The 14,974-nt window shown below is 41.7% G+C and overlaps 1 protein-coding gene across 2 annotated transcripts in view; it reads left to right on the top strand.

The window, feature by feature from the left end:
- Positions 1-14,124, top strand: part of LOC135107982 (uncharacterized) — a 78,596-nt gene extending 64,472 nt beyond the window's left edge. Inside the window, exons 2-7 of one of the 2 annotated variants that reach the window (XM_064018479.1) lie at positions 1,435-1,640; positions 4,267-4,426; positions 5,737-5,866; positions 8,659-8,828; positions 10,231-10,254; positions 12,220-14,123. In XM_064018479.1, the coding sequence (XP_063874549.1) occupies positions 1,435-1,640; positions 4,267-4,426; positions 5,737-5,866; positions 8,659-8,828; positions 10,231-10,254; positions 12,220-12,326 (797 nt within the window). In that variant the 3' untranslated portion in view covers positions 12,327-14,123. Of the gene's footprint in view, positions 1-1,434; positions 1,641-4,266; positions 4,427-5,736; positions 5,867-8,658; positions 8,829-10,230; positions 10,255-12,219 lie in introns of both variants that reach the window. The other variant, XM_064018480.1, reaches the window with a different exon arrangement.
- The last annotated feature ends 850 nt before the right edge of the window (positions 14,125-14,974 follow it).

Here is a 14,974-nt window from a genome sequence, read left to right as displayed (position 1 = left end):
AAGGTGTGTTGGAGTTGTGGAGTTTGGTGAGAAGGTCATGGGGTGTTGGTGCAAGTTGCGTGTTGGGGTTAACTTGTGTTCCTGGAATGTTGCAGAGTGTATGCCAGGAGTGTGTGTGTGTGTGTGTGTGTGTGTGTGTTGGCAGAGACGTGTGTTGCGAAAATGTCATGTAGTGTGTTGGTGTGTTGCTTTCCCCGTGAGAGTAAGATATTTTGTGTTGCGTATGAATGACTATGTTTGAATGTTGTGTCTGAGATATTTGTGTTTTGTTTAGGTGATTGATTGTGTTGCATGTTACGTAAATTAAACGGGTGTTGAATAAGAGATGAAGTATTGAGGGGGAGATATTTTGTGTTGGAAGAGAAAGACAGTTTTGAAGGTTGTGTCTCAGAAATGTGTGTTGTGTGGAAAACTTTACCACTAATACAGCCACGTAGTTTTGCATGATGTATTACAAAACAAAAATACAAAACAACATTATGCATTATTATCATGTTTATCAATTTTTTTTGCATATTTCTTTAAACTATTTTCCATTTTCTATTTCTGGTGTATTTGTTCATCTTATTTTATTTTATTTCATTTTTTTTGTATCTAACTTTCCAGCATTTAGTAGTTTTAACGTTATTTTTTTTTCCGCTCCAGTGTATATTGCATTTTCTGTTTTCAATTTCGTTTCCCATTTAGTTCCTCCGTTTATTTTTGCCGCACAGTCCCTGGTTTTCTCTTTATACGCAAATAAGACGAGAATTTACCGCCGCGTCACGAAATATGTAATTAAGTCAAGGAAATATGCTGGTGTCCTAATATGTCCTCTTTTTAGACCACTATATTAAACACTGCATAAGTGGACGCGTGCTCGTACATAATACAGCACACACACACACACACACACACACACACACACACACACACACACACACACACACACACACACACACACACACACACATACACACACATACACACACACACACACCATGACCTAATAACTACAAACACTGCAGCATCACCATCACAGTAACTTACACGATACACACACACACACACACACACACACACACACACACACACACACACACACACACACACACACCATCACTACTACAACCACCACCACCATCACCACCTCATCTCACCTAACCTAACCTAATCTATCCTTGCCTTCCTCTACCTTACATTACCTCTCCTTCCCTTCCCTTCCCTTCCTTTCCCTTCCCTTTCGTTACCTCACCTCACCTTACCTTACCTAACCTAACCTAACACTAAACTTAACCTAACCTAACCTAATCTAATTCAACCTTCCCTTCCCTTCTTTTTCCTTCTCGTACTTCACCTAACCTAACCTAACCTTACCACAACTACCACGATCACCACCTACCCTATCCCAGCCTCACCACCACCTCACCTAACTAACTAACCTTTCCTCCCCAGGGTGTTGCGGGCTGCACATCGTTGACCTAGTGGTGCCCGAGGTGGTGCTGAACGGGTCCAGGTCTTCGGTAGTGCTGGACTGCGTGTACCGTTACGAGAGATACGAGCAGGCGGGGCTGGTGGTGAAGTGGTTCTGGAATCACGAACCGGAGGCAGTGTACCAGTGGATCCCCGGCAAGAAACCCGTGGCCCTGGGACTGTTGAAGGTGAGTGTAGGTTAGGGAAGCTAGGATGACGACAAGGTGAGGAAAGAGTGAGGATAGAGTGAGTCTGGGTTTTTTTTGTAAGTAGGGTGATAGTAAGTGGGTTAAGATGAATTGGAATGTTAAATGTACATGTAGGGTGAAATTAGAGCGAGGTTAGGTGAGGTTAGGATGAGGTTAGGGTGACGATAGGGTGAGTTTGTGGTTTTGGTAGGTAGGGTGAATGTTGAAGTAAGGTAAATGGGAGTATCAAAAGTGAGTGTAGGGTGACGGTACTAGGGTGAAGACAGGGTGAGGATAGGGTGAGATTAGGGTGAGTTTAGGTTGCTGGTAGGTAAGGTGAGACTAATATGAAGAAAGTGTTAAATGCGAGTGTAGGGTGACGCTAGGGTGAGAATAGGATATTAGTAGGTAGGGTGTCAGAGGGTGAGTTTAGGATGAATGGTGAATTGAAGTTTAAAGGTGATGGTTTAAGTGTGACAGTAGGGTGAAAATAGAGTGGATGTGGGAGAAAGGTGAAAGTGAGAAGTGGAAGTTTAGGATGAGGATAGGGTGCCTGTGAGACTGAGGTGGAAATAAGTAGGGTGAAGCAAGTAGATAGGGATGAGAGTAGATCCATTTAAAGTAAGGATGAGTGTTAAGTGAAGATAAGAAGTATTAGTATGAGTTTAATAGAAAAAAAAAGATGAAAAAAAATATAGCCACTTCAAATCATCCTTCTTAAAAACCAATGAGAAATAGATCAATACGGTTCCTTCTTCCTTCTTCTTCGTTTTTTTTTTTAATGAGTTTGTATGGAAAAAAAGAGAAACCAAGCGGGGATCGAACCTGCAACACTACACTTGAGGTACATAATTCTTTTACCATCGAGCCATAACGATTGCTGGATTAAGTAGAGGATGACCTTGAGAACAGAGGTGAAGGAAGAGTAAAGGAAAGATGAAGTAAGGGAAAGGGAAGGGTGACAGAAGGAAGAGGGAAGGGAGAGAGAGAGAGAGAGAGAGAGAGAGAGAGAGAGAGAGAGAGAGAGAGAGAGAGAGAGAGAGAGAGAGAGAGAGAGAGAGAGAGAAGAATGAGGGAAAGAAAGGAGAAAGAAGGATAAAGGAAGGATGAAGGAGGGGTGAGAGAAGGATGAGGGAAGAATGAGAGCAGGAATGAGAGCAGAGAGAGAGAGAGAGAGAGAGAGAGAGAGAGAGAGAGAGAGAGAGAGAGAGAGAGAGAGAGAGAGAGAGAGAGAGAGATAGAAAGTCGAACGAATAAAAAAAAACATTAAATTCTTAGTAACTTCTGTTCTCCAGCCAGGCAGAGTCGTGGAAAATTAGGTAAATTAAGCAATAATGAGAGTTAGAGAGAGAGAGAGAGAGAGAGAGAGAGAGAGAGAGAGAGAGAGAGAGAGAGAGAGAGAGAGAGAGAGAGAGAGAGAGGCCATCAACTGCTTAAGAGAACATCAAATTCTAATTCCATCCTCGACATAGACTACCATGGAAGAAGATATTGTTGCCCTCCTCCTCCTCCTCCTCCTCCTCCTCCTCCTCCTCCTCCTCCTCTTGCTACGCCACGCTCTACTGCAGGAAGGACAGAAAGTGGAAGGAGGTAGGGAAGGAGGAACGAGACAGAGAGATCCACATGTCCTCCTCTTCCTCCTCCTCCTCCTCCTCCTCCTCCTCCTGCCACGTCACGCTCTACTGCAGGAAGGATGTAAGGACGGAAGGAGAGAGGAAGAGAAGAGAGGAGAGGAGAGACCTACAAAGCGCAGGAAGGGAGAGGAGGGAAGGGAGGGAAAGGGGAAGGAGGGGAAGGAAGGAGGTGCCGGAGGAGGATATAGGAAGGGGAAGCGAGAGGTAAGGGACGGAAGGGGAAGAGGGAAGAGGGAAGAGGAAAGAGAGAGAGGGAGAGGGAGAGAGGGAGAGGGAGAGAGGGTACAGAATAGCAATAAAAAGCAGAAAGTGAGAGGGTTGTGTGGTCTGTTGGGAGAGTGAGAGGGAGAGTGAGAGGGAGAGGGAGACAGAGAGGGAGAAGGCGGAAAGTAGAAGAGAAAAATTCGCGGAAAGAGTAAGGAAAGAAGGCGAGGAGGAGGAGGAGGAGGAGGAGGAGGAGGAGGAGGAGGAGGAGGGTTTTGTGGTGTGTAGAGGAAAAAGGAGAAAGACGTGTGACCTGGACCCAGAGAGAGAGAGAGAGAGAGAGAGAGAGAGAGAGAGAGAGAGAGAGAGAGAGAGAGAGAGAGAGAGAGAGAGAGAGAGAGAGAGAGGAGGGGGACAGAAAAGGAGATACGTACAACGAAATTAAAGCAGAGAATCATACAGGAAAGCGACTGACACGCTCACATACACACACACACACACACACACACACACACACACACACTACCACCACCACCAACTCACCTAATCTAACCTAATCTTACTTCACCTCACTTCACGTCACAAAGGAATACAAATAAAGACCAAAGAGCAACATATCTTACCTAACCTCACCTCACCTCACCTAACCTACTCACATCACTCCACAAAGGAATACAAAGGAAGACTAAACAACAATATACCTTACCCTACCTCACCTCACCCTACCTAACCTAACCTCACCTCACCTAATTTAACCTAACACAAACACACGTCCGTTCTTCACTCAGGGGCGCGTCAACTTGGACTACCACGCCACCAAGGACAAGTACGGACGGCACCGCGCCATGGAAGTCCTGCGCCCCACCACGGACCTTACTGGTTACTTCACCTGCCGTGTCTCTTCGTTTCATGACGAGAAGTTCACCTCCAAGAAGATGATTGTGTATGGTGAGAGAGAGAGAGAGAGAGAGAGAGAGAGAGAGAGAGAGAGAGAGAGAGAGAGAGAGAGAGAGAGAGAGAGAGAGAGAGAGAGAGAGAGAGGTTGGATGGAAGTGTGAGACTGTATAGGAGGGAGGGATGAAGTCAGAGATGAGGGGAGTGAGGAAAGGAGGGAGTGAATGAGGGAGGGAGGGAGGGAGTGAGTGAGGAAGGCTTGGAGTGCTGGTATGAGGGAGGGAGTGAGTGAAAGGGTAAATAAATGAGTGAAGGAAGCTTGGATTGAGTGAGTGAGTGAATGAGTGTATGATGAAGACTGGAATTGAGTGAGCGAGTGAATGAGGGTGTGATGAAGACTGGGATTGAATGAGTGAGTAAGAGAGAGAGTGTGGCTGAGTATTTGAGTAAGTTAAGGAATAAGTGGGTGAGTGAGTGAGAGGTAGTGGTCTTTCATTCATATTGTTGTTCTTATTATTCATCTTTTCCTGTCTTTATTTTTCTTTCTTCTCAAGTCTTTAACTATTTAAATATTGAGCTACTTAATTATTCAGTTGCTTATTCAACTACTGAATTATTCAACTATCCAACTTTTAACTAATTATACACATATTCTCATACTCTTACTGTTATTTTTTTTCGTTATATATATATATATATATATATATATATATATATATATATATATATATATATATATATATATATATATATATATATATATATATATATATATATATATATATATATATATATATATAAAATGTTTCTTGTGATTTTCCTTTCCTCCTCTATTTTTTATACTCGTTTTTTCTCCCTCCTCTCATTATCATAATTTTCTCCTGTACCCTTATTTTCGTGCAATTTCTCTATTTTTCCAGTTCATTTCAATCATCATTATAATTTATCGTTTTATATCATATATTTCTTGTTATTCTTTTTTCTTTCTCTTATTTTCTATATTTTCCTCTTCCCCTCCTCTCATGATCATTTCCTCCAATTTTCATATTTTCTTACCATCTTTCTGTTCGTCTCAATTTATCTTAATCGCCACTATATTTTAGTTTACCTTTATTTACCTTTTCTTTCCACTATTTCTTCTTTGTCGTAATCAACACTCTTTTCCCTCCATCCTACATTAATTTATCTTCTCCTTCCATTATTCAAACTCATGTCATCCAAAACATATATCTTTTACCTTTACAAAATAATAACACAAGAAAACGAGGGAAGCTGCAAGAAGCCATCAGACTTACACGTGGCAGTCCCTAATACCTCCCCTCATTGCTTCCCTATTAACCTTCTGGTCCCCTTGTGTGCTGCAGCTCCCGCCACCACCATGAACCTAACCTACAGCAGACCAGCGCCCGGCCAGGTGAACATCAGCTGTGAGGCACACGGCATCTACCCCGAGCCGTGCCTCACTCTCTCCCGCACCAGCACGCACCACGCCAGGTACGTGAAGGGAGGTGAAACGGAGTTAGGTGAAGTGAAGTGAGGTTAGGTCAAATGAAAATAAAGTACAGTGAAGTAAAGGAGGTTAAAGGAAATGAATGTAAAGTATGTAAAGTGAAATAAAACACAGAGAAGTAAAGGAAAGGGAAGGAAAGGAACTTAAAGAAAAGAAAAAGAGAGGAAAGGAGGAGAGGAGGATAAAATATGTAAAATAAAGGAAAGGAAAGGAAAGGAAAATAAAGTAAGTAAAAGAAAGTAAAGAAAAGGAAAGGAAAGGAAAGTAAAGAAAGATAAAAGTAAAGCGAACAGGAGGAATGGAAAGGAAGGGAAAATAAAGTATGTAAACTGAGGTAAAATAAAGCAAAGCAAAGCAAAATAAAGTAAAGTGAATCAAAACAAATTAAGATTAAGACAAGCAAAATAAAAGGAAGAACAAGTAAAGTAAAGCCAAAATAAAAAGAAGAAAGTAAAAACAAAAAAAGTAAAACAAAGAAAAAATAGAATAAAATGAAGATAAACAAAACAAAACCAGAACAAAATAAACCCTTTTTTTTTATTGCCATCACCAAATTATACAAATATTCACCAAAAAAAAAAAAATACACGGAAAATAACACCAAAATTAATAACACACACTGTCAGACCCAACCCTCGTGACAGACAAGCTTAAACAACTAATACATCATGATACAGAGAACATCATTTTTATACAGTTATAAGCATACAGTATTACAATGAAGGAGAGAGAGTGAGTGAGAGAAAAAGCGAGCATAGGAACTTCAGAGCATAAGGAGAACTGCAAGAAGTGAGAGGGGAGAGTGAATGAGGGAGAGAGAGAGAGAGAGAGAGATAAAAAAATAAGTGGAGCATAGGAGCGTAAGAACATAAGGGAAACTGCAAGAAATAAGAGGAGTGAGGGAGAGAGGGAGTGAATGGCTGAAGGAACGAAGGAAAGGAGGAGGAGGGAAAGAAGGAAGGAATGAGGGATTAAATTAGTGGATGACCGAAGGAAGAAAGGAAAGAAGGAAGGAATGAGGGATTGAGTGAATGACTGAAGAAAGGAAGGAAAGAATGAAGGAAAGAAGGAAGGAAAGGGGGAGGCAGGAGTAAGCCAGTGAAGAAAGGAAAGGAGTAAAGGAGTGAGAGAAGAGAAGGATTAATTAAGGTTGTGAAGGATTGAATGGGGATTGGAGGTAAGGAAGGAGTGAGTGAGTGAGAGAGTGAGTGAGTGAGTGAGTGAGTGTCAGTTTGGCAGTCAATTCAATATGAAGTTAATGATATTGCTTGTTGTGAGCCTTTTAAAACATACTCTCTCTCTCTCTCTCTCTCTCTCTCTCTCTCTCTCTCTCTCTCTCTCTCTCTCTCTAACTGTCGCTATTGATCTCAGGTATCTCTCAGGTGTCCCTTAGCTTCCTCTTACCTGTTCACCTTTCCACCTGTCCTTCGTGTCACCTGTTCCCCTCCTCATTTGCTCCCCTCTGCCTCACCTGTCTTCTCTCTTACCTGTACTTCAGTTATCCTATCATGTCCCTTCTACCTGTCTAATTTCCACCCTGTCCTCTACTTTCTACTAACCTCCTCCTCTTCCTCCTCCTCCTCCTCCTCCTCCTCCTCCTCCTCCTCCTCCTCCTCACTTTACCTGGCTCCTGTTACCTGTTCAGTGGCCATTGTACCTGCCAGTTACACACACACACACACCTGTCTATGTAGTTACGTATTTTAGCTACTGTTTGTTTTGTAGTCTCTGCTTATCTTCTCTATCTCTCCTGTGTATTCATTCATCTCTCTGTGTCTTGTCTTTCAGTGTTTTGTCTATTTTATTTTCTATCCTTATTTATTTTTTCTTTATTCGTTCGTTTTTCTATCTCTCTTTCTGCACGTGTATATTTATCTATTTCTCCTTCTCTTCTTTGCAACAGTATCTCTATCTCCTTCTCTTCCTCTTTTTTTTATTTTCGTTTTCTTCATCCACTTTCTTTTTTTCTCTCTATCTCTCTTTCTCTCTTTCACGTGTACATTTATCTATCTCTCTATCTCTTCTCTAAAACAGCATTTCCATCTTTTTTTTTCATTATTCCATACAGATTATCTCCACTTCTCTCTATCTTTCCACTTTCTTTCCTCCACGACATTATTTCTCCACCATCTCCTTCACTCTCCCCTCCAAATACACACACACACACTCTCTCTCTCTCTCTCTCTCTCTCTCTCTCTCTCTCTCTCTCTCTCTCTCTCTCTCTCTCTCTCTCTCTCTCTCTCTCTCTCTCTCTCTCTCTCTCTCTCTCTCTCTCTCTCTCTCTCTCTCTCTCTCTCTCTCTCTCTCTCTCTCTCTCTCTCTCTCTCTCTCTCTCTCTCTCTCTCTCTCTCTCTCTTCTTTACTTATCTTCCTCCTCGCCTGACTTATTCCTCCATTTACCTCCCTCATTTTTTCCCTCCTCACAAACATCCACCTTTCTCTCCACATATTTACCTTCCGTGACATACTTATCCCTCCATCAACTCCTCCACCTTTTCTCTCTCTCTCTCCATTCATCTTCCGCCTTTCTTTGTCTCCTTTTTGCCTTTTCCTCCATTTTATATTACCTCCACATTACGTATATCTTCCCTTTTATACTTCCTCTTCCACTTGACACGTCCACCTCCACTCTCTCCTCCTCCATTGCTCCACTTTATATCCTCACTACATTACGTATATCTTCACTTTTACACTTTCTCCTCCATTCTACACCTTCTCCACGTTGCACCTCATCCACTCTCTCCTCCTCCACTTTACACCCTCTCCTCCACGTCAGAACCAGTGTGCCAGCGGACGTGGAGATAGTAGAGGGAGAGGAGGGCTTCAGCGTGTTCCTGGAGGCGAAGGTGGAAGATGCCTCTCTCCACCACGAGACTCTGTTTGAATGCGTTCTCCACATTCCAGAGACTGAATACAGAATCCAGAGAGAGATTATCTATATGCCTGGTAAGATGTGGGCTGTTTTTTGTACTTTTTTTTAACTCTTTCTTTGTCTTTTTCTATTTGGTTATGGCTATTTCTTTATTCTCTCTCTCTCTCTCTATCTCTCTCTCTCTCTCTCTCTCTCTCTCTCTCTGGTTTTGTCTTATTTTTCTTATTCTATCTATTTCTTTCTGTCTCTGTCTGCTTATTTTGTCTGTTTTTTGTCTGTCTGTCTGTTCTATTTTGTATGTCTGTGTTTACCTGATGCATTTATTTTATTTTATTTTTTCTGTCTGTCAATGTCTGTTTTATTATGTCAATCTCCGTATACCTCAATTTTTGCTCAATTTTTGTATGTCTGTGTTTTTGTTCTGTCTGTGTCTTCGTCTGTCTGTTTTACTGTCTGTCTGTCTGTATACCTGATATGCTTATTTTGTCTTTTTTTTATTTTTTATTCGTCTCTGTCTGTCTGTTTCTGTGCAAATGTTTGGTATGTTGTCTCTGTCTTTCTGTCTCTTTGTATTCCCCTGTCCTTGAGTGATTGATATGTTCTCAGTCTCCCTGTTTCTCTCCTTTTATCTCTGTTTCTGTCTTCATCCGTGCGGTCTCTCTGTTTCAGCCCTTCTTTCTTGTCTCCTGTGTGTGTGTGTGTGTGTGTGTGTGTGTGTGTGTGTGTGTGTGTGTGTGGGCTGTGTTTTTTTTTTTTTTTTTTTATGTCTGCGCGTGTTTGTTCTTGTCTTGAGTCTCCTTGTGTGTTTCTCGTCTTCTGTTTCTCTCTCTCTCTCTCTCTCTCTCTCTCTCTCTCTCTCTCTCTCTCTCTCTCTCTCTCTCTCTCTCTCAATTAAGTCCCTCACCAAATCCTGGGAGTTGCCTTTATTTTTGCTAAGTCTGCCCTCATATCCTGCAAGCTGTCACGTGATTGGCTGGGAACGGGAGTCGCCCATCCAATCAGGGGCTTACTTTGTGGGCGTCGCGTTCCTCTGTCAGTCTTCTCCCGGCCAATCACGGCGAAGGGGTAATATAGACGCTAGAAAAGTATAAGGAAGCGAGACAAAGAGAGAGAGAAAGAGCTACGCAGAGAAGCAGATTAAAATGAAAGCATGAAAGAGGAAGGAGAAAAATTAAATAATATGTAACGTAATTTAACTTAAGTGCTTGAAAAGAGTAGTAGTAGTAGTAGTAGTAGTAGTAGTAGTAGTAGTAGTAGTATAAAATTTTGGGATTATGGCAGACACACACGCGCACACAAAGAGGTGAACTAAATAAGTAAGCATAATATAAACAAAACAAGTACAGTGATACAAAAGATAAGCCACTGTAAGCCTTCACGTCGAGTTTCCCTTTTGTTTCCCTTTTGTTTCCCCAGCAGCATAATGTGTCTCTCTTTTACCCTGTGTCTCTCCCTCTCCCTCCCTTGTACCGCCAGAGTATGGGACGTTTGGACGCTACGGTGAGTCTGAGAACTTTTGCTTGTAATGTTGTCTGAGGAAGTGACGTCATGTTGTTAGGAAATGAGAGAGTAAAAAAATAAATGAAATAAAAGTAAATGGATAGGTAAGTATATAAAGAAAGAAAGAAATTGAATAAATTAAATAAAACCAAATAGATTATAAAAGTCAGAATACGGTTGTCTTAGGGAAAAAAACGTTTCTGACCAAATAAAAAGATTAAAAGAGATGAATCAGAATAAATGAACTTAATAAATAAAACAAAACCGGAAATAAAAGTTGGATTCGGATGTTGTTATTGTTATTTCCTTTTGCCAATGACGGTCCTAAATTCCCAAAAAAGGCGAAAATTTCAAGGTGATTTTTCACGGTAATATTTGTATATGCTGTCTTCTTAATTAACGTCTGCTATCTTCATTAACCCTTTTTTCAGTGTTCCTATTTATCAGATCCCCTCTAAAATATAAATATCAAAAGAAAAGTAAAAAAAAATATATATATATATATCCTACCAATTATCACCTCCAATTCTAATTTTTTTTTCTTGTTGTATTGTTAAAATAAAGAAGCCCAAGAGTCTATATATTAATTTCTCTTCGGTTAGTATACATATGAGGCTCTCTGGACTTAATGACGTCACTTCCTGAGGCGACTGCACAACCTGCCACTCGCACCTCATAACGTTGGTTGGTTTGCTTCGCTCCCTCGCGCCTTGTTTGCCTCTTTTGTTTTACTTGTATTTCTTGTATTGTATTTCACTTTTTTTACTGTCGAGGGACGTTTGTTTTGTGTATGTTCGTCTCTTCTGGAATGTGTATTTGTAAACCTTTCCTTGTTTTAAACGTTTTATATATTTTCAGCTTAGTAACGTTTGTTTGTATACTGTCACTGTTGTCAGAAACGTTTACCTCCACATACGTTTTGCCGAAGTTAGTTTGTAGTTCCTCTGTTTATGAATGTTTACTTGAATGTGTATCAGTTATCACTCCTGCTATGAAACTTTATTATTGAGGTGGATAATATGTATAAATCATTCTTGTTAATTAGAACACATACAGCAAGCGTACTATTCATTCTTTTGTTTTTTTTTTCATTTTTCTGTTTCGTATTCACTCCCTAAACATTTTAATTTACGTCATCTATTTTATAACCGTATTCTGAAACACTTCTGCGCCGCACCTCCACTACTTTCAAAAGGCTCTAATTGAAGTTACACTAGTTTATAAGGGTGTTTTATGGTTCTAGTGACAGATCAACAAGATTTCTACATTAATAACGGGAGAAACACTCTTGAGAACCTGGCTAATCGTCTCTGTGGCCTTTGGAAACAGTCGTGGTGAGAGAGCAAAATGTTTCTGAATACAGGGCACAGTCAGCCTTGAAGAGATGATGTACTTTTGTGTATCTTGCTTTTCTTCTTTTTTTTTTTTTGTATTGCTGAACATTGTATTTGCACCTCTACCTTAGTCAGTCTTAAGGAAACAATAATTCACAATCTACGTATGTGTGAGATTATAGTGAGATTATATATTTATCTATCTTATTTTACTCACTAATTTGTACATCTGCCTTAGTCAGTATTGAGGACACAAAAATCAGAACTTTTATTTATTAGACATTATAAGAAGTATTTTGTATAAACCCATCTTCTTTATTTATGTGTGTGTGTGTGTGTGTGTGTGTGTGTGTGTGTGTGTGTGTGTGTGTGTGATTATCTCATGAGTGAATAGCTATGTAATATCTCCAACCTTTTCCTATGTTAGATAAGTATTAGATATCAATTATTTATATTATTTTTAGGAGGAGGAGGAGGAGGAGGAGGAGGAGGAGGACGAGGTATCATAAAATTTAAGAGAGGATAGCCAGAGAGAGAGAGAGAGAGAGAGAGAGAGAGAGAGAGAGAGAGAGAGAGAGAGAGAGAGGAGAGAGAGAGAGAGAGCCATCCCTCAACCAATTTACCATTCCAGGAGGCGCCACGGGGCTGGACGGGGCACCAACATTACTCCTGGTTCTTTCCCTCCTGCTGCCACGCCTGCTGTCCGCCGCCGCCGCCCGCCCCCCGCCCATCTCGTAGGCCGCTCACACGCCCCCCACGCCCTCACGCCCACCCGCCCACCCCCATAGGAGCCCCCAGAAGCCGCCCGTCGTTTCCCTGGTGGTCTCCCTGGTTAGCAGTTTCATGAGGGAGCGTGTTATGTCAATTAGATTTTTTACCTCCTCTTCTTCCTCTTCCTCCTCTTGTTCCTTCTTCTTCTTCTTCTTCTTCCGTCTTAGTCTTCTTCCTTGTTCTTGTTGTCTTTCGTATGTTTTTAATTGTTCCTCATTCTCGTCTTTCGTTTTCCGTTTAGTTTCTTCTCGTTTTCTTCCTCTTCTCCTCTTCTTCCTCCTCCTCCTTTTCATCGTTTCTCTCCTTATCTCCATCCTTCTTCTCCAGTTCTGATTATTCGTTTATTCCTTCTCTCCTTCGTCTTCCTCCTCCCTTCTTCCATTTTATTTCTTATTCATCCTTCCGCCCTCATATTCTTCCACTTCCTCCTTCTATTCTTCCTCCTCCTCTACTCTCTCTCCTCCACTTCCACTTTTTATTAAATTTTTTCGTTGTCCTCCCTCTTTCCCTGCCATCTGCATCGTCTCTCTCTCTCTCTCTCTCTCTCTCTCTCTCTCTCTCTCTCTCTCTCTCTCTCTCTCTCTCTCTCTCTCTCTCTCTCATCTCCTTAACACTTTCCTAACTATATGTCAATCTCCCACTCTCTCACAACTTTCCACCTGGCAACCACTCCCTCCTCTCCACTCGGATTTTCCTTCACCCCCTGACACCCTCCCTGATCCCCACCTGACCCTATGAACCCTGTATCCTGAACCCTCATATGCTTCAGTGAGAGTAAGGGCCATATTCTGAAACACTTCTGCGCCTCACCTTCGCTACTTTCAAAAGTCTCTATGTAGTCGAAGTTATTTTTTATTTTTTTGATTCAGGGTGTTGTTTTACGGTTCTAGTGACAGATTAACACGATTTCTTCATTGTTCAAAGGAGAAAATAGCACTGAGAGCCTGGGTAATCATTGCTGTGGCCTTGGTCGTGGTGAGGGAGCTAAGTGTTTCTGAATGCGAGTCATAGGGAGTGATGAGAAAGGGAAGAGTAGCTAATAGGGGGTTGACTGCTACTCTTAATCCTCTTCCTCTCACTCTTACTCCTCCTACTGCTTCTCCTACTACTCCTTTCTCTCTCTCTCTCTCTCTCTCTCTCTCTCTCTCTCTCTCTCTCTCTCTCTCTCTCTCTTTTCACTCCTTCATTGCTTTCCTGCGCTCTCTCTCTCTCAGCTATCAATCTCCTTCATCGTCTTCTGCAGTAGCCCCTCCCTTCTCCCTCTCCGTCTCCCTCGCCTCCGTCAGTCAGCAAGAGGGTCCCTGTACAAAGCTTCTAAATGATATATTGTTAGTTTGACTCAGAGACGCTATAAGTCGAACCGCATTCTCTCTCTCTCTCTCTCTCTCTCTCTCTCTCTCTCTCTCATGGTAAACGTTAATATTAAGGTAACTTGGGCTTACTGAGATTTTCCTTATATGCTCTCTCTCTCTCTCTCTCTCTCTCTCTCTCTCTCTCTCTCTCCTCTCTCTCTCTCTCTCTCACTCTCTCTCTCTCTCGCTCCGCTCTGCCCCGATCTTGTGTGTCTGTTTGTGTGTGTGTGTGTGTGTGTGTGTGTGTGTGTGTGTGTGTCACCAGGGGGTAATTATGCAGAGATAATCAGTCAATTAATTTAAGGTGTGTTTATTGAGTTACCTGGTGAGAAGGAGGAGGAAGAGGAGGAAGAGGAGAAAGAGAAGAAGGAGGAAGAGGTGGAGGAGGAGAAGGAGGAGGAGGAGGAGGAGGAGGAGGAGGAAGAGGGAGGAGGAGGAGGAGGAGGAAGCGGCGATCCATGTGACGATGTAGCTTTTATTACTCTCTCTCTCTCTCCTCTCTCTCTCTCTCTCTCCTCTCTCCTTCTCTCTCTCTCTCCTCTCTCTCTCTCTACTTGCGTAACTTCATCCGTTCCCCCGCCCTGTCCTTGGGTCCGTAGCGTCCTTGATTAAGTAGGATAAGGTGATGAAGGAAAGAAGATGAAGGAGGAATTGTGAAGGATGGATGAAAAGAGAAAGGAAAAAGGAAAGAAAGAAAGAGCATTTGTATCAAAATTTTTCGTCCAGTGTCATTTTGTTTTTGAGAGAGAGAGAGAGAGAGAGAGAGAGAGAGAGAGAGAGATAGAGAGAGAGAGAGAGAGAGAGAGAGAGAGAGAGATTATAGGAAATGATTCTTGATAGCGGTGATGATAATGTCGAGGAGAAAAGAGGGAAAGAAGAGGAAGAAGAGGAGGAGGGAGAAGACGAGGAAGGAAGAAAGGAAAATTTTGTTGATTTTATTGATAATAATGGTGATGGCGATAAGGAGGAGGAGGAGGAGGAGCAGGAGGAGGAGGAGGAGGAGGAGGAGGAGGAGGATGAAGAGGAGAAGAAGAAGAAGAAGAAGAAGAAGAAGAAGAAGAAGAAGAAGAAGAAGAAGAAGAAGTAGGAAAAGAAGAAGAAGAAGAAGAAGGTTACTGATGATGATGATGGTGGTGATATTTACTGTTAATAGTGATATAGAGAATAAATACATGGCCATACATACACGCATACATACTTACATACATACATACATAATTACATACATCCATGCATATATACATACATAATCTCAATCAACAT

This window comes from Scylla paramamosain, chromosome 16 (assembly GCF_035594125.1).
Source record: "Scylla paramamosain isolate STU-SP2022 chromosome 16, ASM3559412v1, whole genome shotgun sequence".
Taxonomy (NCBI): domain Eukaryota; kingdom Metazoa; phylum Arthropoda; class Malacostraca; order Decapoda; family Portunidae; genus Scylla; species Scylla paramamosain.
The sequence above is the reverse complement of the archived record's forward strand: the minus strand, read 5'-3'. Positions and strand labels throughout refer to the sequence as shown.